Consider the following 25,579-nt stretch of genomic DNA (forward strand, 5'->3'; position numbering starts at 1 on the left):
AAACCTATTTATCCTAATAAAAAACATATGATACTATGTAATATCATGGATTATGAAGTCTACATATAGTAGATCATTAGTTTCCATAAAAAAGGGTTTAGACTTTCGGTGACCTCTTCATTTGACTATAGTACAAAGAGCTACATTGCTTTTAATGGATTTGAGCTTCAAGTGCATGGACATATTCCTTGCCCTCTAGTTTGAGGATCCTTGACTACCACTGACAAAGATTATGATCAATAGTTTTCTTACAAATAGTTTAGAAGAGTGAAGCAAATGCAAAGGTTTTCCCTCTTTAGCAATTTCATAACAAAAGATGTACTTCATGTGCTCATGAATGGGCTGAAATGTTATCTACTATACACTTCCTATTACCTTAAAATAGCGGATGAAAGAGCAACAGTTATGTCATATTTATTCACATTTACATTGGGGATCCAATAGCGGATGAAAGAGCAACATATGTCACATTTATTCACATTGACATTGGGGATCCAATTGCAAACCACAATCAAGTCATGATAGAAGCCAAGCAATGCGGAGTCATCTTTCAATCCTTAGCTCACTTGTGCCTACTTATGTGTAATACATTCATTTTTAGTCTTGCTTATCTCCTCCTCCTTTGCCATTTCTTGCACTTAAGTGTGATGCTCTTCGACTACCATTGACTAAGATCATGATGGGGGCCAATGACAAACAGTTTAAGGCTACTTAACAACCACTGCCAATGATTACGATCACCAGTTTCTTCCAGAAATAGATTGGTAGAGGGAATCAAGTGCCAGGGTGTTCTCTTTTTCGCAACTTCATAACAAAAGAGGAACTTCATGTGCTTATCAAGGTCCGGGCTTCCCTCCTCGTATATACCCGGCAAAACCTCAAAATAGCGGCTGTAAGAGCAGCAAATGGGATCTTTTTTATTCACATACATGTTGGGAACCCAACCACTAACCCCAATAAATTTAACACATAAGTCAAGCAATTTTTTATCATCCTCCAATCCCATCTTCACTTGTGCCCACTTACGTGCACCTTTTATCTGTTTGTAAAATTTCTCTAAAACAAGAGGATGATGGGCATTATGCACATCTAATAAAAAATTTCCAACCTTCTCAAAGAATATCACCTCAGGAAGTCTTGGGGAAAGAAAGGGAGGATTGAAGAGATGTCCTTCTATTTTATCTCGCTCTTCTTTCTCCAGATATCTTGCAGCGGCTATTGCAGTGGCAGCTCCCAACGAATGGCGAACAATCCAGATGTTTCGAGCTCCATGCTTCTCAATACAGCTTTTCAAGCATTCTAAGCCGATAGGCCCTCTACCATTGGAATCATACCGTGCCATGGCTACTTTATAATTGTGGCGCATGTCACTTACTAGATTATTTTTATCAAGAATTGTACCTCTGAAAGCTATAACTCGTAAGGGAGGCTCTTCTGCACCTCCTTTTCTTTGGAAAATAGCCCCAAATATCCTGCCCTCTTCCGTTATTTCGTTTTCTATTTTGAATGGAAGTTTCTTACACCATTCATCAGGCATATTTTCCTTTTTCTTGGTCTTTTTATTGACCATTGGAAGTAGGTATACAACATTCACAAGGCAAGCAGCAATGCGTCTCCTAACATTTGGATCTCCCCTGCCATTTATCCATTATATATAAGAACCATTTTCCTGATTTTAACATAAGTACTGAGAATGAAATACATTTGAAATAATAATAAATAATTTGTTTTACTAAACAATAAATAGTTTCATATTTGAAAATCATACATAGCAGTCAAAGTTAACCCTGAAACCTTTTTTTTTTTTTCGTTTGTACAAATTATTCTAAAATAAACATTATATGCTTATTATTTTTTCTAATTTATAGTTATGGTAGATTGTATAAAGATGCATGCATAGTTTTATTAAGAAAATCTATTATTAGTACTTGCCGTTAGGCAAATACTATTGTAATGATTTGTTTTTTTTTACAGTTAACTAGTTATTAAAAAATTTAATTTGAACCAATTACAAACAAGGTTTTATTTTTGTTTTTAAAAATATTTTTATTTTCTAAAGTTACTTGTGCAATTTTTAAGTTTACATATTATAAATTAATCTAAAACAAATAATATAAGCGATTTTTCAGAAATCTAAAACAAATAATGTTCGTGACAACCATTTAGGCGGGAATATAGGTACCGATTAATAATGTAATTTTTGATATTCCAGTAGTCCATCAATTGAAGCTGCTTCCAAAAGATTACATATCACAATGAGGGCAACCACATTAATCATTCATTTTTTCAACTAGAAAGATAAATAATATAAAAAAAATAAAAAATTAATAAACAATATATTAGTTACAATTAATAAATTACTATTTCAACTACAAATTAACAAGAAAGATAAATAATATAAAATAGATTAAATTAAATTAAATAATATATTAATTAAAATTAATAAATTACTATTTCAACTACGAATTAACAAGACAAGTACTGGCCACTATGTGGCACTTGTTTCTATTAGTGATTTAAGGCTTGAATTTGAAAATGTAAGATGGTAGGACATATGTGAGATTAGAGAAAATAATAAATAAATTAAAAATTGACTAGTTTAGCATATGGTATAGTTAGTCTTTATGCCTCCTACATATTGACCAAGTAGGTAATTGAACCTTGGTTGTGCCATTAATAATGCAACCACTACACCACAAAAGTGATGGCCAAGTCAAAATGAATTTAAAATATATAAAAAAATAAAACAAAATATTCACTTTTATTTAGAATTATCTTAATAACTTCTATGTAAAAGATATTGAGATATATTTTTTATTTCTTGATGTTTGTTTGTTATTATTTATTTATTTCAATATAAATCTATCTACAATTGTATAAAAACAACTTATTTCACCTTCAATAGTTTAATGTGTTGTTTAATTTCCTAAAACATATATAACATTCCAATTATTTCATTTTTAATTAATTTTTTTTTGTATAATTTAAAAATAGATCAATTACACTAAATCAAATTATTTATTTTATATATTTAATTATTTAAGAAAAATATTAACTTGAATTACAATGAATACACAAAATAATAATTAAATAGACAAATATATTTTTTAAAAATATTAATTATTTTACATAAAATATTTAAATAATTTAATAAAATAATATAAAAACAATTTTCATTATTACACTGAATAGGCATATAACATTTTGAGGGAAAGTGGAAATGTGCCTCTTAGTTATTGGGATCTCTTCTCCATTTATGCATTACACATAAGATTAATTATTATAGTTCCATCATGATTACAAAAAAATATTTAGAGATTCTATACTACGTTCTATATTTATGTATAATTAATGAAGATATTTGAAATAATAAAATACAAATGTTTATAATAGAATTAGGGAGGAGGAAGTTATTGGACAAAGGGTGAAGAAAGAGGATGAAAAGATAGTAAATCAATGAAATATCTATACCAATAATAAAAAGTATATATACATTCTCTAAATATAACCATTTGAACACACATTTTATTATATGTATATATAGAGATATATAAATATATGTATTATTGTAATACAATGTACAAATATATATACATATATGAACAATATGCATAAATGTATATATGAAAATATGTATACATATATCATTGTATGTGTGTGTTATTTAAATAATTTAGTAGTGGTATATGAGCATATACAAGGATATATATTTCTAACGAGACCAAAAAAACATACAGACACAAAAATAATTGCATAATTATATACAAAATAATGAAAATGCAAACATTAGTTATATAGACAAATGAAAAGAAAAGTATATATATTATATACTTATGCATACATATATACATACTAAATATATACATCTTTATAGAAAATATGTAAATAAAATTGAAGGAGAATCCAAATAATCTAAATAACAAAAGGACAAACAAAAATGAATAACTCAATCAAATTTATATAACCAAATTATAAATTTTTTAATGTCCAAAATTGTAGTTAGTGGTAGAAATCTATCACATAAATTTTTGTTTTATGTTTATTCGTGTTTGTCATTGTATTAAAACTTTTGTTAGAAATTTTTACAATTTTAATGTTTATGTTAATAATTGTTTATCTTAATTGTTAAAAAATTTATAAATTGCATCATTAAGAAGGTGTAGTAGTAGATGATAGAAAATAAAATAAACATGTAATTTATACTATATTATGATATTTCAAACATAGTTAAATTAATTGAATATTAAAAAATAAGTAAATATTTTAATTTTGAAAATATTTTAACATGTGTCAAATTATTTATATTTTATTTAAAAAATTTAAATTTAAAAAATAACAGATTTTAATTCTAAAATATTAAATTTATGAAAAAAATTAAAAAAAATTAAAGGAAAATAAATAAAACATATTAAAAAATATTACACTTAATATAATATGATTGGTTGTTAGGTCTATTTGACTCACAAACATACATACATATTGTAGAATATTTTGATATAGTATATTTAATAATATTTAGAAAACACTTTTAAATGAATAATTTTTGTTGACATGTAGAGTAGACTATCAAATTTAAGCTATATTAATGACCAAGATTTCATAATAAATTAAAAAACAAGAGTTGTGATACAAGTAGAGTCCCCACATTTTGCCAAAAAAAATTGAGATTTGTTCTATGTTTAAAACATTTTGCCAAAATAGGAGATTTTTTCTATGTTTACTCTAATGACTCTTAATGCTGGCATTCATTTTTGTTAATACATGAGAAAAGATGCTACATATGAGTAATCTATATTTGTATCTTTTATATGGCACACAAAGACTTGACAAAATTATTGAATGGGATGTTGTCTAATAGATGACCATGATTTTGGTTTCATTGTAGAGGATTAATGGGTTTAACCTAATTTGGAGATAATCTAATTAAGCACATGGAATTTAAACTGAATGGGATATCAAGCTAAGTGGTTTTAACCTTGGAGGAAACTCTGTGGTTAAGCATACTTGAGTTGGAGTAGTACTAGGATGGGTGACCTCCCAAGAAAGCCCAATGTTTTACCTCTATGAGCATCACCTAGATTCAATTAATGTTAAGTGAACCATTCATTCATATGAGAGATGGGTTCTTGCGAACCACTACTCATGAAACATGGATCAAAGAGTTTTACTTGAAAAATACATTGTTGAATTCTCATAGCAATATCATAAAATATAATTAATTAAAATATTTAGAGATATTTCATAATTATTCTTTATATATACTAGAACACTAAAAATTAAATAATTAAAATAATCTATATAATTTTAATTGTAATCCTAATTCTAATTTAATTTTTACTCTAATTTACAAAAGTAAATCTTTCTTAATTAAAAGTATTCTAATTAATTAGAACTATATTTCAAATTTAATTAAAAAATTATAATATTATAATTATAACTTAATCTATATAAGTAACATTTTAGTAATAAAATATAATATTAACCTTGGCATTTTTTTTTGGTCTGTAAAGGGCTGTAGCCAATGCATTTTATATTAATATTTGAAAAACATTAGAGAAGTCTATGAATTTTGAAACTAAAGCCAGAGACCAAACCAGGTCGATCCTTTGGGCTTCACAATTGAATGCCAATCAATGGCAGAGGAAAACAAAAATGAGATGAGAAATTCTAGAGTGACATTTTCAATTTTTTACAAAAATCCTGAAAGTCCTAACCACCATCCTAAAATGCTAGCGAAATTAAACTAGAACTTGAAACACTTGGATTATGGTGCATGAGATGAGGAGGAGGGTTCCAAATGCCCATGGCCTGAACTGGAGGAAGGAGACTCCATTAATTGTCTCGAAGGAGCTCAGCTACAAATGGTAGGAACCTCTTTAATGAACCGGACTTGAGGAGTGTGGGAGAAGTAGATGGAAACTTCAGGAGGCTCTAGACCTAATTCTTCCACCATCTATTCAAGCTTGACCACCCAAGAATTTATCGTTTCTTCAGAGACAGTTAGGGGAGTGCCATCATCGTTTCTTCAGAGAAAGTTTGCATTTTCCTTTTATCCCAATTTTTTTCACCCAAAATGGCTTCTCATCCTCAATGTCGAGAGTGGGAAAACTAGTAGGAGGTTTCCCATTTCTTATCGTTACGATGTACTCCATTGGTAGAGGAATTGCCAAATTTTCATGAATATTTCTCATTACCCTACTCAGGTTCCCCAACAAGCTTGCCTTGAAGACTTTCCTACAGAGGGCCTTGTCTTTTAGTTGGAGAGACTCGTGCGAAGGAGTGTATCTAATTATTAATTACTGTTATTATAAGGCTATATTATTTATTTAATATTTATATAATATTAAACTTAATTTTAATTTTAGATCTAATTTTTAAATATGATATTATTTTACATTTATTATAAAATCAATTAAATTTAAATTAATTATAATAATAAAAATAAATTTAGCTTATTTATGTAAGTATTTAATAAAAGTTTAATAAATTATCATACTAATAATATAAATTTAATTTTTAAAAATTAAATAAAAATTTAAAGATTAAAACATTGAAAAAATAAAAAAGTTATTAGACCACATTGAATTGGATTGCCCCACACCTTCTTTTAGAATTTAGAACTTAAAAAATTAAAGTTAAATTCAATATTAAACGTATATTCTAATATAAAAGAAAGAAAACAAAAAGTAAAAACTTTAAAAAAAATTCTCAATATAATTTTTTAAATTTACCGGGGGATGGAAGTACGAGAAAATCAGACCGTTTGCTGAGGCTCCTCCTCATTTGCCCTCCCAACCGTATTGCGCTTGTTTTTTCTGACCAGCGTTCAACAATGGTGATGGCTCTAGAGATCAATGCCCAGGCTGAAAACATAGGCAAGGAAGGAGATGTTTGTAATAAGCAGGATAAGTGGTGGACATTGAATGATTTTGACATTGGTAAGCGGCTGGGAAGGGGAAATTGGAAATTTTGGCAACGTGTAACTTGCAAGAGAGAAAAAGAGCAAATATGTTGTGGCTTTAAAAGTTCTATTCAAGAACCAGCCAGCTCCTGTAGAATGTAGAATTTTGCATCATTCTAAAATAAAATAGATCTAGCAAAAAAGAAAGAAAGAAGTGCAAGAAAGAAAGTGCAAGTAAAATAGAGAAGAAAAGAAGAAAATCAAAATTGAATTAATGCAATTCAATTATTTTCATTATTACAAATCTGTATGAATTATAAATGATATATAAATGCATGAAATTTCAGAGATAAACAACTATTTGAATGAACTGTTAAAATAAATTGGGTAGAAAAGGAGGAGTTAAAAACAAGAATGAACTCCCTAGTTAGCTTAAACATAAACATAAGCAATAGTCTCAGCCGTAAATCACGGAGACGGAAAGTTATGTTGTGCTAACACGGCAGTCACAGGCAGAGCACCAATTGCGTAGGAAGATTGAAATTCAGAGTCATCTCCACCATGCAAATATACTTGGATTGTTTGGATACTTCAGTGAAAGGCGGTCAGCTACTTCCATTGCATCTCTTGCAAAAGCTTTGATCTATTGCCACGAAGAACATGTCATACACCGGGATATCAAGCCAGAGAACTTGTTAATAGGCATGCAGGGTGGACTGAAAATTAATTCTTTTATGAATAAGAATCTTTCATTGTTATTATCTATACGGCTTCATTCATTGCACTACTATACCTGTTAGTACGACCTGTGGTTGGAGCAAGGAATGCCTTCGGGGAACAACATTAATAATAACTAGTTTAATTTTTTATCCTTCCCCACTTTTTATTGGATGCGGTAATTTTTTCAAAATTTTTACATGGAAAATAATAAAACTGCTGGCTAAAATATAGAACTGCTAATCAGAAAAAATTATTAAATTAGAAAGAAAATTATTTAAATGAAAATTTTTCATATATCATAAGATAATATAGATACTGTTTTATTCGATTTACTGACATTATTTTCGATGAATATATTAATAATGAACCAAGAGAAAATCAAGGAATCGACTCAATCAGAAGGCATGAATCAGGTGGGTTATGAAGGAGTTTTTCGGCACGCAGGTCTGAGCAGGAGCGACAAGTGGACTGTGGAGATGTTGTTTGATTCTTCTCTCCCCTGTCTTTTCTTCCTGGCTTGTTTTTCTTTTTTCGCTTTGTGTGTTGTCTCCGTGCCTCATTTATTTCTTAGGCGTCTTCCGTATCCTCTCCTTTGTGCGATCTGCTCTTGCTCTTTAATGGAGCCTGGATCAGACGGTGCATTTACTGCACCGTCCCAACCTAGCCTATTTCGCCGCGACTGGATCATTCCAGTATGCCTTCCGATAAACCTTCGTTTAGAGATACTGTATCTAGGGCTTCCCTAGCCGTCTCTGACCATGCGAAGTTCCTGGCAACCAACGGCGAAGGAGGTGGTTGTTCGGAAGGTAAGGATTCTGGTAATGACCCTGAGTCTATCCTTATCTTGCCTAATGATTCTATGGTTAACGAAATTACATTAGAAAAAAAAATAGACATAAAGAGACTGCTATTTTCTTTGCTTCTGTTGATATTGATAAATGTCCTCCACACAAATTCATGGATGACTGCTTTCATAGCTACTGGAACTTAAAGCTTGGTTTTTGGATTTCCTTTTGTAGGCAAATTCAGAAAGGATTTTTTGTTATCTTTTTTAATAGCCATGATATGTAGGTTGAGGTTCTCAAAAAACAATATTGGGGTCGGTAAGACTTCCTTCCGTACCCTGGGGTGGTCTCCTGAAGCTATTAGTGAGGAGGTCTTGGCTCTGTCTGTCGTGCCCTAGATGGGCTCTGCTTAAAAATATTGTGTCATTCTTATGGGGCTTCATTCCCCATATAGTTGAACTGATTGGTAAGGTCATTAGGATGGATGATGCCTCCAGACTCATCCCCCATCTTGATGATCATGTGCTAATTTCCTTGAAACCTGGGATTGACATCCCTAAAGCACTTAACCTTAGCATAAGTGGAGAAATATACTCATGTCCTATTGAAATCCTTGGAGGTTCAAATGCTTGCTTCCTCTGTAGGAAGGAAGGTCACCTTCACAAAGATTGCCCCATCATTAAAAGGAAGAAATTTGTTAAAGAACTATGTGTTGATAACCCGAGGCCCTCTGTTCGTTTGAATACTACTCATGTGGTCTCCTTTGGTGAACTTGTCCACACTGAAGCTAACAATAAAACTTTTGAGAATAATCCTACCATTGATGTGAGCAACTCTAGCAAGCCCACTCCCTACCCTGATTTTGGTTGTTTTAATGCGAACCCTCCTCACTACTCCCCGATTGAGAAAGCCCTTGAGCAACTGGAAAACGATCAAGGGGATGATTTCCAACTGGTCACTCATAAGTCAAAGAAACGCAGAAAAAACAAATGCGGGGCAACTTGCCTTGAAAAAAATCAACTTTGTTAAAACTTCAGAACAAGTTAAGAATAAAAAATCCGATGCCCTCTTAGACCATGGTATGGTCACCCGATCTTTTGCTAGTAAATCTGGCTCCAAGTAGGTTGTTAAATCCTTTGAGAACCTAGATCGGATGCATGGTGATTCCAACATTGGAGGAGTCTCAGGTAGGCCTCTAGTTACTCTTCGCACTCCCGAACGCAGTGGTAAAATGATTGGGGGTCTATCTGGCCCCTCCCCCCATATTGAAACCAGTGTGCATTCGACCTCGGTTCCAATTCCTAGTATACTTAACGAAATTGGTCATGATTCGGTTATCCATGTTATCCCAGCTAAATGTGATGAAAGTACTCTCTTTTCACAAGTTCCCTGCACTATGAATGAGGAATGTCATTCTCACCCGAATAATGAGTCGAAAGTTTATTATGTTGAGTCACATATGGATCTTGACTCTAATGGGGATGATCTTGATCTCCCTGACTCCAATATTAAAAGTAGGGGACGACCATTGGGATCCAAAAACAAGGGACCCCTGCACAAGCAAAACAATAAGGAGCTAAATTGTTCTCCTGTCAAATCTAGTAGCTTGAAGGCTACTAAGGACTCCTAACTCTCGTTGATCATGAAGGTTGTTTCTTGGAACATTAGAGGTCTCGAAGCTCCAGACAGGAAACATGTTATCAAAATGTTTTAAAATAATATTAAAAATATTGATTTCCTCATGCTTCAAGAGATTAAATCCACCAATTTCACCCTTGAAGTTAATTTGGATTTTATTTGGAAAGATTCTACTAAAATTTGGTCAATCCACCCAGAGGTAGAGGGGGTGTTAAGCTTCTTTTTAATCAAAAATGGGAGAAGTGCCTTATTCAAAAAGGCATTTCCCCCTTATAATAGGGTTGTTTGGGTCATTTTTATTATTGACAACTCTTCTTTCGAGCTTTGTGTTGTCTATGCTTCCAATGACTATAAGGAAAGATGTGAGTTGTGGAACTACCTTGCCTCCTTGAATCATATACTGTGGATTATAGGGGGAGATTTTAACATGATTGAGAACCAAGAGGATAAAGTTGGTGGGAACCCTTTTGAGTGGAAAGGCCCTGAGAAGATCGAGTGGGATAGGCTTAAACATCAAAAAACTTGTTTGACCCTTTAGTGGGTAATAAAGGTATTGAGATAGTGGTATATGGTTCACCTGGTGTAACCTTCAAAATGGTGATTCTCGGATTTACTCTAGACTTGACCGTTATTAAGCTAACAAGGATTTTTTCTCTTTTGTGCCAGATGAGAGAGGTAATTTTGTTGGTGTCTGGCCTATTGCGCTCTCAGATCATCACCCTGTTATTTCCAATTTTAAAATCCCCAACTCCTCGACCTGTACCTCTATTTGTAACTCTAAGTTCCTCCTTAACGTTGCCTTTCTTAAAGATCCTGTGGTGCTTGCTACCACCAACATGATTAGACTTCTTAATAATCAGAATAGGAACCTCCCCTCCCTTGTTAGTAAATGGAACTATAATGTTTTTACCTAGACAAAACTTGTTCAAACCATTGGGTAGAAAAAGGCTAAGGATTATAGATTTGTTGAGAAATCTCTTACTTGTCATGTTCATAAGCTTGAGGAAGAATGTTAGCTTTCCCCTAGTAATAGTGATTTGGTTACTAAAGTGGCTAAGGCCAGAGATTTTCTCAGAAGACATCAACAGGTTAAGATTAGAGGGGCCATAGTTAGGGCTTGTCATCAATGGCTCCAATTTGGAGACAAAGGATCAAAGATTTTCTTTAATTTGCTTAAGCATAAAAACAATAGGGAGAGAGTGGATAGGTCGATCATAGATAACCAAGAAATTATTGATATTGGCAGTATCACCGAGGCTTTCTCCCTCTTTATCAGTTTCCTTTTACCTCTGAGGACTCTGACCATGCCAAAAACTTGAGACTTAGATGCAAGGGCATTATCCCGTGTAGGATTTCTATTGAAGACTCTCTTCTTCTCAAACAAAGGATCTCAATTGGAGAGATTGAGTGAGCTATCACTTCTATTAAAAATGGCAAAGCCCCTGGACCAGATGGTTTCCCTATTGAGTTTTATAAAGCTAACATTGCCTGGATTAGCAAAGACCTGGATGAATTTTATTTGGAAGCTTTTGAGAATGGGACCTTAGGTGGTAATATTAATTAGGGAATCATTAAACTTATCCCTAAAGATGGTGACAAAGCCCTTATAAAAAACTGCAGACCTATTACTCTCCTTAATGTGTCCTATAAAATTCTTGCCAAATTCCTTGCCTTCAAACTTGAGAAAATTCTCCCTAAGTTCATTTGTTCTACCCAAACTGTCTTCATCAAAGGTAGGTACATCCTCGAGAATCTGATTACTAGCTGGGAGGCCATGGAATGGGCTAGAGTTTCTGGTCAAGACTCTACCATGTTCCTCCTTGACTTTGAAAAAGCCTATGATAGGGTTGAATGGGGTTTTATCATCATGATGCTAGAAGCCTTCGACTTCTCTAGGGAATATTGTAACCTTGTTAAAGTTTTATTCAAAGATGCTTCTTCTCTTGTTGAGGTTAACGATGCTCTCTCCCCGCCCATTAACCTTTATCGATCCATCAGACATGGATGCCCTTTAGCCCCTACTCTCTTTGTTATTGCTTCATATTCTCTTTTTTATCTTCTGAGGGATGACTCTCTTTCCCCCAAGGTTAATGGTCTGGTCCTTCCCAATGACTCTCAACTCTTGAACATTCAATTTTTCGATGACAGTTCACTTTTCCTTGACCTCAATAGGAAGAACTTTGATGCTCTCAATTAGAAACTAAAATTCTTTGGTGAGGTCTCAAGGGACAGGATATCACAATCTAAATCCATCCTTCTTGGGTGGAAGGGTGAGCCTACCGACTGGATCCGGCAGTTTAGTTTTCAATGGGGTGGCCCTAACAAATTGGTTAGATATGGTTATGCTCCTTTCTCCATATCTCCTTCGCTCAAAGATATGTGGCTCTGGGTTAGAGAAAAATTTGATAAGAAGCTGAATAAGTGGAATATTAGGTTTCTTTCCCTAGCTGGTAGAGTCCAAGTGTGCCAAAAAATCCTCTCGTCCTACAACATTTATTATTCTTCAACCTTGATGATTAGTAACTATCAAATTTATGAAATTCAAAAGGCCATTAGGCGATTCTTATGTGTAGGATTTTGCCAAGATCAAGGGCACAATGAAAGGCATAAAAGAGACTATAGAATGACAAGAACAAACTGTATTATCATCAATATGCAAATGATCAACTGGATTAACCAATACAATGAATATAGGCCTGCTTATATAGGCAAGGCCATATGGATGTATGAAAACACAAATATGACATGTGGCTCAATGAGAAACAAGGGTAGGTAAGAAATACTAAGGGTAGGTAGGAGAAATAATATAATATTCCACAAGAGGTGGATGACCCACCGAATGTGGAGTGTAACAGCAAAATAAGACCACAAAAGGTGGGATTTCTCCTACAAGCTCTATCCCTATGTGCACACTTCCCTAAGTGTCTCAAATCCAAACTACGAAGAGATGCATTATCCTAAGTTAACTTAAGTAAAGTGTAATAATATCCAAAATGAATATTTATTTACACCAACACCCCCCCTTAAGTGCAACTTAGGGGAATGAAGACTCAAGTCAACAATGCAAGATGGGTCCCGGCTACTAGGCCATGATAGGTACCCATGTACAATATGCAAATGCAAGCAAAACTATGCAATGCAATCTCTCACAAATAGAGAAAGGGAGAAAACCCAATGGGAAAAAACTCCCCCCCAAAAGAGAGATGAATGTACAAAAGACTGTCAAAGAAGAAGGACAAAACCTCAAAGAGGAAAAAGTCCCCCCAATAAGAGAGGAAGGAGAAGTCAGCTGACCCCCCCTAATGACACATCCTGCACCCCCAAGAGAGCTCGCAACTGCTAGAACTTACTCTCAGTGAAAGCTTTGGTGAATATGTCAGCAACCTGCTCTGCTGTAGGACAATACTGCAAATCAATGACCTACTCCTAGATGAGCTCTCGGATATAGTGCATATGAATCTCGATGTGTTTGGTCCGCTGGTGCTAGACTAGGTTCTTCGAGATTGCAATAGCACTCTAATTGTTGCAATGTAGAACTGTCGGCCATGGAGTGGTGAATCCAAACTATCCACAATGGAGGAAGGTGGAGGAGGTAGAGAGGCTAAGCTAGGGGAGCTTTTCTCAAAGTCAACATTCCTCTCAATGAATACCTCATGTGTCTCTGGATCCATCAATCTGTATACCTTAACACCCTCAGGATATCCAACAAATATGCAAGGTCGACTCTGTGGTTCCAATGCCTTGCATTTCTGCGGAGGTATGCGAGCCCAAGCTGGACACCCAAAGACTCTGAAATGTCTCACAATTGGTTTCCTACCAGCCCAAGCTTCAAAAGGAGTAATACCTTGCAAAGCTTTGTGAGGAATCTGATTCTGGATGTGTGTGGCACAACTGATAGCCTCTGCCCAAAAGGTGGGATCAAGAGAATGTGCATGTATCATACAGCTAGCCATTTCTTTGAGAGTTCTATTATCGTGTTCTGTAACCCCGTTCTATTGTGGAGTGTATGCTACAGAATGCTGAAGATCAATCCCCTCAAATGTACAAAAATCCTCAAGTCTTTTGTTCACATATTCCCTTCCATTATCTCTGTGAAGAATCTTGACCACTTTCCCTGATTGCTTCTCCACACGAGTCTTGAAGTCCTGAAATCTGTCAAATACTTCACTCTTATGAATGAGAAAGTAGACCCAAGTGAAGCGGGAGTAGTCATCAATGAAGGTAAGAACATAGCGGGCCTTACTAAATGAAGGTGCTGGAAATGGACCTGCTACATCGCTGTGAACAAGTTGAAGAACTTCCAAAGCTCTCCAAGCTTTCCCTTTATCAAACTTCTCTTCGGGATGCTTGCCCATGGAACAACCTAAACATACACCCTCTGAAAAACTAATTCGAGGTAGACTTGTGACCATGTCTTTAGTGCTGAGCTGCTGAAGATAGCGGTAGTTGAGGTGACCAAACCGCTCATGCCATAGCTTACTTTCTGAATTTGAATGAGTAAGCAAGGCCCTAGAAGGTGAACTTGGCACAAAGTGGGAGAATGAATAAAGCTTTGAGTTGTCATTGACTTGTCCCACTGCTACCAAGGCATCATCATCAAGTTCCTTTACCACAATTGAATCTGGTGTAAACTCAACCTTTTTCCCATTCCTATAGTGAGTGATTTGGTAGATGGAGAGAAGGTTGGTAGACAAGTTAGGAACATAGAGAACATTCTCAAATGTTCCATCATCCATGTCAACTGAACCTTTCCCTTCAACCTCTACTTGTGTGTCATCACCTATGTAAATGTGAGGTACCTTAGATGGCTCCAATGAAGAAAACTGCTCCTTTGTAGAACCCATGTGATATGAGGTACCCGAGTCAAGTATCCACTGTTGTGAAGAACCTGTTGTAGCCACAAATGCTTGCCCTTTTCCCTTAGACTGTGAGGAAGAAGAAGGAGATGAATCCTTCTTTGTGTAGGCGGATGGCAAGTTGATGTTGTTTTTCTTGAGAAGATTGGTTAACTCATCAACTTGCTTTGTGTGGCATCGATGCTCATTATGACCATACTTCTTGCAATATGCACAAGTTGATTTATCCTTCTTAGGTGGTGTCCCCTTCTTGGAAGAGGAGGAAAAATCACCTTGTGATGGAGAGGATGATTGTCCTTTTTCCTAGTGTGGCTTAGACTTAGATTGCTTCTTCTTCTTGTTGGAATCTTTGCCTTGACTTCCTTGATTCCCTTGATTGGCCACCAAAGCCCTGGACTTTGAAGACTTGAGAAACCCCATGTTCAACAACTTAGATTGTTCCAATAATAACATTTTTGTGAAAGCATCAAATGAAGGCATAACATAAGAACTCCCCACTATCAAACGATGAGTTTGGAAGCTAGACATAAATGCTGCATATTCTGGTGCAAGCTTGTCCAACAAGTTGAATATCAATTGAGCATCCTTTTTGTCAATTCCACAATCCTTAAGCTTTGCTCTTAGCTCATTTGCTTTGGTGACATAATCTTGGATTGTATCAAAACTCTTGGGATCCAAGTTGGTGAGCTCATTGTCAATCTGATAGCCTCTGATTTCATCAACTTGTCCATACAATTTCTGAAACATATCCCAAGCCTCTTTGTTTGTTTTACACTTCTCAATGTGAAAAATGAGGTCATCTGATACATACTTGCGTAATGTTCCAAGAGCCATGCAATTCTTTGTGAGCCATTCTAATTGAGCATTTGGATCAGGCTTAGGATCAGGTGGTGTTGTTATTGTTCCATCTATGTAGTGTGTGAGACCCTTTTCCATTAATTTACTCCATACTTTAATTTTCCATGATGCATAATTATGTGGAGTTAAACGTGGAAATTTATTATGACTCATTGCAACAAAAATGGAAAGAGCACAAAGAGAGGCACAATCACACAAGACACCCCCCCAAATTCACTCAATCAAAGAACCCCCCCCCAAATGTGATGATTTTGCACTTTATAAGTAGTGCGTATACAATGGGCCACTTGCAAAAAATGGCAAAGTGGACTTCTGATTTACAATTTTACAACTACCTCAATAAAGCCAAAAGAGACTCAAACTGATAATGCAAGAGATCTAACTAAGATCCAAGCAATTTACAAGTACCCAATAGGCCAAATAAGACCAATATCTGAAAGTACAATTTCCACTCAAAATCTCTGAAATCTGATCATAGATTATGAAAGTAGATGAAAAAATAAGCACTTAAAAAAAAACGGCACCTGAAAAGGAGGTCGTATGAGCTCAAACGAGGCCTTTGAAGTTGCAAAATTGAGGATTGGACAGGTACAACTGAGAGAATCCAAAAATTCTGAAAAACCTGTACACCAAAATTAGAAAATAACCACACCACTGTAAAGAACATGAAATTTTAGCCCATTTCAAAAAAAATTGCACCAAAAAAGGAGCAAAAATGAGCAAGATATGGCCTTTCAAAGTTGGACTGCAAAACTGAAAAGCCCAATGGAGAGGGGTCAAAAAATTTTCAAAAAATGCTGATGTGGCGCTGACGTCAGAAATTCACTGTGTTAAATTTGACGGCCGTATGACCGTCGCAAAAAATTCACCTCCCTGCTGACTGGGCGTCCGTACTGTACGGACTGCTGACTGGGCAGGTGATTGTGCGTACGGATACTGACGTGGTAGATAGAGTGTACGGTTTTGCCTGCATGCCAGTGGCCGCCTGCCACATGGCGGACGCGGGTCCTCTTGTTTTAGTGACGCCAGCGGGCCGAGGTCGCCGAGGTGGCCAGCGGCGTAAGGAGCTGCCAGAGGGTGTGGGCAGTGGCGTGCAGAGTGAAGCGGCCGACGAGAGGACGGAAGCCGAGGCGGCCGGCGGTTGGAGTGTGGCGGCCGGCGGGAGTGTGCAGAGCGAGGCAGCGCGGGTCTTGACGGTAGGTACGGTGGCAGAGCAGGTACAGCCTGCAACACCTGCGACACGCAGGTACAAATTGCACGGGGGGGTTCTGCGGATCCCCCAAAAAACAGTGCAAAAAAAAAACTTTTTTTTATTTTATTTTTTATCGCTATTTTTTGATTCGGCTTTTTTTGATTTTTTCGAAATTTTTTTCTCAGAAAATATGAAAAAAAAATTTCGAAATCCGTACGATAATAGCCAAAATGGGGAAAAAAAAATTTCTCACCAAAATAGTTCGAGTTTATAGTCAAAATTTATGGAAACGGTCTCCCGGATTCAACGGTGATGTCCAAATCGTTGTATGACGCCCCCAAAAAATGAAGATCCCCAAATTCGAAAATAGAAGCCTTTCACGATGTCTCCAAAAACCAATCAATGAAGCCCCAATAGCTCTGATACCATGTAGGATTTTGCCAAGATCAAGGGCACAATGAAAAGCATAAAAGAGACAATAGAATGACAAGAACAAACTGTATTCTCGTCAATATGCAAATGATCAACTGGATTAACCAATACAATGAATATAAGTCTGCTTATATAGGCAAGGCCATATGGATGTATGAGCACACAAATATGACATGTGGCTCAATGAGAAACAAGGGTAGGTAAGAAATAGTAAGGGTAGGTAGGAGAAATAATATAATATTCCACAAGAGGTGGATGACCCACCGAATGTGGAGTGTAACAGCAAAATAAGACCACAAAAGGTGGGATTTCTCCTACAAACTCTATCCCTATGTGCACACTTCCCTAAGTGTCTCAAATCCAAACTACAAAGAGATGCATTATCCTAAGTTAACTTAAGTAAACTGTAATAATATACAAAATGAATATTTATTTACATCAACATTATGGTCTGATGACAAAGGGGGTAGTAAGAAACATGCTATTAAGTGGAAGTGGTGCTTTGTTGATAAGAGGCTTAGTGGTCTTGGCCTTAAGGATCTTAAAACCCAAGGTATCTCCCTTGCTGGTAAATGGATCTTTCATGCGCTTGAAGGGCAAGAACCTTAGGAGATTTTGATTAGGAAAAACATTCAGAGGGTTGTCCCTAAGAGTGCTAAGTCCTGGAAGTCCCTTCCCTTTAGTGACATTGTGGCTAGGAACTTCCCTGTCTCCGTTCAAGGTACTTGTGTTTTTAAATCTATTTGGAAAGCTTGGGAATCGGTTAGAAGGTTTTTTATTAACATTGAGTTTCATTCTAACAGTGTGGTGCATGGCAAAAGATCCATCGGGTGGAATCTTCTTCAGTCCTCCAAACCCCTCGCTCTCACTAGGGGGTGCTCTGCTAGAGCTTGGGCTCATAAGGGTATTTCTTATTTTATGGACATTCTGGAGAATAATTCTCTTATCTCCTAGGAGGAGCTTAGTAACAAGTTTGACCTGCCCCTTTCTTAGAAGAGAACTTATAAATTAATCTAGCTTGCTTGTAGAGATCTTGGCCTTCCTAAAGATTGTCATGTTGATTCTCACAGGTTTCTTTGCTTTAAATGGTTGGATGACACTCTTCTCCATAAGATTAAAGCTCTTAATGTTTATTTTGTTCTTACTTTTGGTGACTCTATTATCCAACATCTTAATTCTCTCTGGTATGCTGATTTGGATGTTTCTCAATGGCAAAAGTTTCTTAATAAGTTGTGGAAAAATCCCATTGCTCCTAAAGTTAAATCCTTTAAATGGTTAATGCTTATTGATAGGCTTCCTCTTAGAAGAGATATGTCTTCTCCCAATCTATGCTCTATCTGTAAAGTTCCGGATTCTTGCAGGCATATCTTCTTTGACTATCATATTGCTAAGGAAGTCTAGCTTTTATTTGGTTTTTTGATTCCTCACTGTGTTAATACTATGGAAATTATTACTAGTTTTATTCATGGGCTTAATAAGGAAGCTAATCTCTTTTGGTCTATTCTTTCTGCTAATGTGCTTTGGTATATCTAGAAGATCAGGAATGATGATAGGTATCAGGGCCACACCAGAGCCCTTACTGAGTCCTTTCGAAGACTCACTTTTTATAACATTGTTGTGCAGGTCTCCATTGTCATGGACTTGGAAAGGAATAAACTTATCAGGTTTCTGAAGGATGGGTCTGCCACTATGTTTGCCTATGAGATGAAGGATGGTTGCAACTGGATGAGGTGTGCTAAGAATCTTTCCTCCTTTGAGAAGGCTCTCAAGAAGCTGATCAAAGATATTAGTGACAACAAAGAACCTTCTTATGCTCAGGTTTCTTTGCTTGCCCAGATTCAAGACCAGAAGAACATTGTTTGGATGGAAGGCCCGGCTGGTTGGACCACATGGGTTGAGAATCAGGACTACATTCTATGATACTACTCCGTTTGTATATGGTACTTTTGCTGTGACTTTACATTAGTCTCTTCAGAGATGAATAAAATGAAATACAACAGTACGTAAAAAAATAACAGTTGTTAGCAAAATTCAAGGTTCTTTTCTAGCTTGATCACACTTAATTTGTCTTTTTGAAATCTATGAGAGTACGAGTTCTATGAGTGCTGATAGGTTATAAGATTATTATGTTCTAATGGTCGCAGTCTTATTTGAAACCTCTTACTTTTCTTTTTAACTTTTATTATAAATGATTTTCTTTTTAACTTTATTATAAATGACTATCTGAAGATCTTTATTTTGTATAAATATAATATCTATTTTATCAACATGGTTGAAAAGAATAACAAAACACAGCTGTTGTTAAAAAAATATAAAACGACGTTGTGGAGTTAAAGATCTAAAACACAGAAATAACTTTTTGCTCGTTAAAATGGGAAAAGGGTGCACTCTATGTTAATTATATATATATTTCCTTAGAACAACTATATATTCAACCATAAAAGAGCATTTTCTGAACTATTAAGAACCAGTCACTAGAGATTACATTAACAGTATTCAACTTCAACAAATAATTTAAATAGAAAAAATGAAACGTGGGTATGAAATTTAATTATTAGTGACAGCGGCCATTGAGACAAAAAGAATTTCAATCAGAAAAAAACAAGCAAACTAAAATTTGTACGACATGCATAAAACAATGATAGTTCAATTCGACAAAAAATCTCTGCAAAAATTACCAGTTGGGTTTGGCGAGGTCGCGAACGTCCTGGAAATTCTCTGCAAAAATCGAGATCGGCCTGTGCACTTTCGCGGTTTGGGCACATAAGCCAGAATGCCATTTAGTTTGATTTCCCAACAAGAGGAAGAGAATTTTTCTGAAGCACAAGAAATAAGGAACTCTATGATATTCCGCCATTATGAGAAGATGTCAGTGATACACAAATCCACTTTACTTTCTTTCTTATCACATCTGTCTTTTCCATAATTGAGCAAGTGTATTTAATGAATGCCCATGCTATAGTCAATTCAATTTATCACCGAAATTCCAACGTGAGAAGATGTGCGTTAACTCCGACCTTACTTTCTTTCTTGTCATAGATGAATAGTTTAGTCAAATCTACTTTACTTTCTTTCTTATCCTAACATTGTGATCGAAATCTGTCTTTTCCATAACTGACAATAATTATTTCATTGCCTGGGGATGTCAGTTATCAGTTTTCAAAATACGAAAAGAGAGATGGCATACAAAGGTAAAGTGACTGAACATATGATGTGCATAATTTTCTTGCAATGCTCAGATATTAATCGGCCTCCCATTACCATGGTAGGGGAATAATTAATTAATGGACATGAAAGAGTTGACATTAAGTTTGCAATGAGGTTGAAGTATGGCCAAATGGTAGGTGGGGATTTATAGTAGGTGTTGGACCACATGGAGGTGGTGGCTAGTAGCAACATTCATGATACCACAATGCTTATGGGGTCCACCAAACCCTAGTTTATAGATTTCTTAGTTTGTTGAACAAGGTGGCCAGATGATTTTACTGCACTTTGGAACATGGGGTGGGTTAGTTTCACTTCAATTGCAAGTACTTGGCCCTTTTAGTCATTGACCTCTTGACCTCTTGACTATTAGTATTGAGTGGCCTCTTGACTATTAGTATTCAGTGGCTACCAAGCAGTCAATTTGTTGTATACCATTCTCCAAGTCTCTTTTGAAATTTTGATATATTTTGCCTCTTATTATTTATGTTTCATCCTCTTTCTTGAAAATTTGTATTATGCTATGGTACATACGTGACCAATGCAACAAAGGAACTTCATTCATAATTTACATAATTTAGTGATAGTTATATAAATCTAATTTTCATAAAGATATGTGTAGGTTTATTTTATTTTATTTTTAATATTACATAATTCAATAACAGGAACAACAAATTAAAATAGAAATAGAACACAAGCAGCTAAAACATCATACTGCTGCGAGGAACTAAATGAGCAACAACAATGGCAAAACGTGGTGTAAACTCAATAATATATTTGTGTAGTTTGTTTATCCGATCCTTCATTACAAGAGTTTATGTTAGAGCACAAGATTAACAAAAAATTTATTTGATTTTGTTTTTTTGTTTGTTGAAGTGCATCATGTTTATTTTTAGATAAAAAAACAAAATTTATGTTATAGAAAAATATGATTTACGATTACATTTTTTCTACAATTTTTTGTTGATTATTTTTTATTGATGTATCATTATAATTTTCTAATAGTATAAGTCTCTTTCTTGCTAGTTTGTAAATGGATTCTATAGGCACCAAAAATTGTCTAATGTCAGTCTAAATTAATTAAATAATCTTATTATTTAATTCTAATCTTTATTCTATAGTTGAATTAATTATTTAATTAAGTTAATTATCATTCACTCCATTTTTTTACATTTATTAAACAATTATAAATTATTTAACATAATTGCTAATCACCATTTTTTTCTAGGTAATTAAATAAATTTGATTATTTATTTTATAATTTTCATATGCATTAGTTAAATAATTATTAAAATTATTCAATTAAAAAAATATATCCTCAAATCCTTCCTCAAATTAAAATGAAAACAATTATCTTTATTTATTTTAATTGATTTTCAAATTTAATCAATATGACAACTTGCATCTAAAAATCTAAAAAATCCATTATATTCTTTGATTAAAGTTGTTTTTTCTAATATCTCTTATCTTCCATTTATCTCATCCAATCTTGGCCATTCATCCTTTTGGAATTAATTCAATCTCATATGTTCAATCAATCATTAATTTCTATTTAAACCCGCATCTTTTCTAATTTTCAATTAATTACATCTTTATGTGATTTGATGTTAGATATAATTTTATTTCATTTTCATTTTATGTATTGTGAATATATCTTTCATTGGTTGTGTAAGGTATATTTTTCACATAGGTTGGTTTTTGTGGTTGCTAATAGTTATTTGTAGATTTTCACTTTTCTACACTATAGGTTCAATTCTTTTTGTGGTTTTGTTTTTCTTATTTATTATAGATATATTTTTAACGATTTGTATTTGAGGGCACAAGTGAAAGATATAATATTATATTTTGGGTAATATTTGAGCATAGCCGTTTGTTTTGGTGTGATTATTATATTGTGTATAGCCGCACTCTAAAAATGGTTATATAAAAATTATAATTGAGTTATTGTAACATGCTAATCTTAAACAGTTAAAAATGAAACAAGATACTTTCAAGAAAACATGATATGGTTTTTTTTTAAAGAAGAAACTAACTATTTTAGCTGAAAAGTAGTTTCCTAACTAACTAAAACAAAAATGCAAGTAAATATTTTATAACTTATATAAAGATACATAACAACAAGAATAGTGCATTTATACACAAGGAAAGAGAAAAGATCATAAATTTACTATACATGTATGTTATACATCTAAAATAACTCTTACAAGTCTTGACTCTGCTATGGATAGGGAGAGCATCATCAAGGGCTTTACCTCCAACCACAAATCTAATAGTCCCCTATACACCTTCCTTCTAAAAGCAAGTCTACCCTTCACGATGGTGCAAACCAAGGACAACGACTAGTTTCCATTAGAGACTAGTGTTTAGAATCTGAGATACCCTAACTACTATGACCATCTTAATAGGAAGTTTATCTAATTCATGTGAATTGACAATCACATGCAAAGCACTAGGCCACCTTGAACAAGGTTAAAAATTTGCTAAGCATAATTAACATACTATTAGTATTCACCATCCTTACTCAAGATGTACAATACACCCAATCCCAACTGACACACTAGTTTACTAAGTGGCAAGGAAAGCCCAATGGTTAATGTCTATAGGTTAAAAATTTGCAAGCATAATTAACATGTCAAGATGTACAATACACCCAATCCCAACTGACACACTAGTTTACTAAGTGGCAAGGAAAGCCCAATGGTTAATGTCTATTGACACTAATGGACATCAACAGCCTTTTTTGTAGATCCATATGAAGTTTGCTTTTAGCTATACTTTCAAGTAATTACGAACAAGTTTCTCATTCTGCTAAATAGGACCTTTCACTATCGCGATATTTCAATAGATATACTGACTAACTAAAGATAGTTGATTACATATTGATAGATTCATTAATTTTATTTTACCTTATTTTATGGTTAAGAATCTCTTCCTTAACTATAAAATAAATGATCATGCTGGTTTGATCCATCAATCACCAATAGTGATATGTTTATCAGGCAAGATTTTAAAATGGTTCATCATTACTGGCTACATCTATTAAAAGGCAGGGAACACATAAATTAATCAATATCTTCAATATTACATCATACATGACTGCACATACAGGCATTTAGAGAATCATATTCAGTTGTAGAAAGAAAAATTGGGAGAAGACAAAGGTCATCTGACAGTTGAGCTTCACATCTCTACAGTTCACTACATCACCAATAAAAGAACTTCTAAAACATGAAGTTGCCATCTATGAAAATTTACCAAAATCACTAAAATTTAATTTAGAATCTATCTTTAGAAACTGTAATTACATTCTTGACATTATTAATTCTATTTCCAATTGCATCACTATCCAACATGCTGCCCATTGGAAAGAAACACAGGTATACGTTGAAATCTTGATACAATCTAAATCAACATTGCGGACCTAAAATTCTCCTTAGAAACCCAGAAATGACGTTTTGCCCGTCAAATCGAAAAATGATGGCAATCTATGTTACCGCGTTTGGAACATAGATTTCCTTAGAACAATTCACCCATAGAAGAGCATTTTCAAGAGATGTTGAGAACCAGTGAACGAGAATTTCATATTTAGAAAATAGCATTGCTAGTATTCAACTTCAACTAGTAATTTTTCTCAGGCTTGAAACAAAATTTAAATATACAAAAGGAAACTTGAGCAGGAAATTCAATTACCGATAGCAACTGCTATTAAGACGCTATTATTTGTCAACGAGAAAAAGCAAGGAAACTGAAATCTGTACGCCATAAAAATTGATAGTTCAATCTGAAAACTTTTGTGTGTAAAAATTACCAGTTGGGATTGGCCAGGTCAAGAATGTACATTGTTTGCGTTTTGGTCAGTTATTGAAGGTGGACAAAAGAGGAATGGCTTAAATCTCATACATTAAGCTTACAATTTTAGACTTAAAAGTATTAAATATTTAAAATTGATTGACATTCTTTAGGCTTAACATGTTGCTTAATATATGTGATTTAAGACTGATCAACAAAAAAAAAAAAGATAAGAATACTCAATTTGCTTACACAAATCCATTACCAGATTTTATATAATACCATCTGCTTTGATTTCCCAAAGAAGAAGAGAATTTTCATGAAGCACAAACTTTGATGAATGACGTTTTATTCTCAATTTTGAAATATAATTGCCTAAAGAAGGAACTCTATGCTATTCAGCCCTGAGAAGATGTCAGTGATACTCAAATCCACTTTTCTTTTCTTTCTTATCACAGCATTGAGATCGAAATCTGTCTTTCCATAGCTTGATTGTTATCTTAAAATCTTCTCTCCCTCTCCATGAGCTACATTGGGAACTTTCTTTTTATAAACTAAATGCCTACATTCTGACAAACGCTCATTGTTTCTTTCCCAAGTGTTGGTCATGGCAGTTATAAATCTTCAAAATACCAAAAGAGAGATGGCGTTTGAATGAGAAGTGAGTGAACACAGGATGGGCATTATTTTCTTGAGATGCTCAGATTGTAGTCTACCTACCATTACCATATTGGGAGAATAATTAATAAATTGAAATGACAGAGTATGGGTCAAGACAAACATTGGCATGAAGTTTGTAATGAGTTTCCAATCTTTTGTCAGGCATAAAGTTACAATTCGATATTTGGCAATATCCTACGCTACGTGAGGATTTAAAGTAGGTGTCTGGCAATATCCACATGGAGATGTTGGGTAGCAGCAACATTCTTGATGCCACCATGCTTATGGGATCCACACTACACTAAGAAAAATACGGTAGGTGGGTTTCAGTTTTTTTAGGGTATTATAGGTATTCATATTTATGAATTTTTTAATAGCAAATTTTGTATTCTTGAAAGAGAGGTCACAAGTTCAAATCTTTTAAGATAAGATATGTATGTTATAAATTTTGTATTTATGAATTTTGCCATTTTATCTTATGTATGTTATAAATCATAAATTGTAGTCAATAAAGTATAGACACTTGTAAAACTCTTTTACTTTT

General features: G+C 34.3%; 1 protein-coding gene and 1 long non-coding RNA gene across 2 annotated transcripts; both read right to left on the reverse strand.

Moving 5' to 3' along the window:
• Window positions 1–396: 396 nt before the first annotated feature.
• LOC131043448 (uncharacterized) lies at window positions 397–1,628 on the reverse strand. Its single transcript, XM_057976645.2, has one exon. It carries the CDS (start codon window positions 1,568–1,570, stop codon window positions 659–661), a length of 912 nt encoding a protein of 303 aa, XP_057832628.2. The 5' UTR covers window positions 1,571–1,628; the 3' UTR covers window positions 397–658.
• Window positions 1,629–7,152: 5,524 nt separating this feature from the next.
• On the reverse strand, window positions 7,153–20,127 carry LOC131043449 (uncharacterized). Its single transcript, XR_009105526.1, has 2 exons — window positions 20,061–20,127; window positions 7,153–7,544 (listed from the first exon to the last, which is right to left on the reverse strand). It is a non-coding gene; the product is annotated as an uncharacterized LOC131043449 (long non-coding RNA).
• Between the last annotated feature and the right edge of the window lie 5,452 nt (window positions 20,128–25,579).

Source organism: Cryptomeria japonica, chromosome 5 (assembly GCF_030272615.1).
Source record: "Cryptomeria japonica chromosome 5, Sugi_1.0, whole genome shotgun sequence".
In the NCBI taxonomy this organism is placed as follows: domain Eukaryota; kingdom Viridiplantae; phylum Streptophyta; class Pinopsida; order Cupressales; family Cupressaceae; genus Cryptomeria; species Cryptomeria japonica.

Coding starts and splice junctions, on each gene's coding strand:
- LOC131043448 (XM_057976645.2), bottom strand. CDS start 1,570: ATGGTCAATAAAAAGACCAAGAAAAAGGAAAATATGCCTGATGAATGG.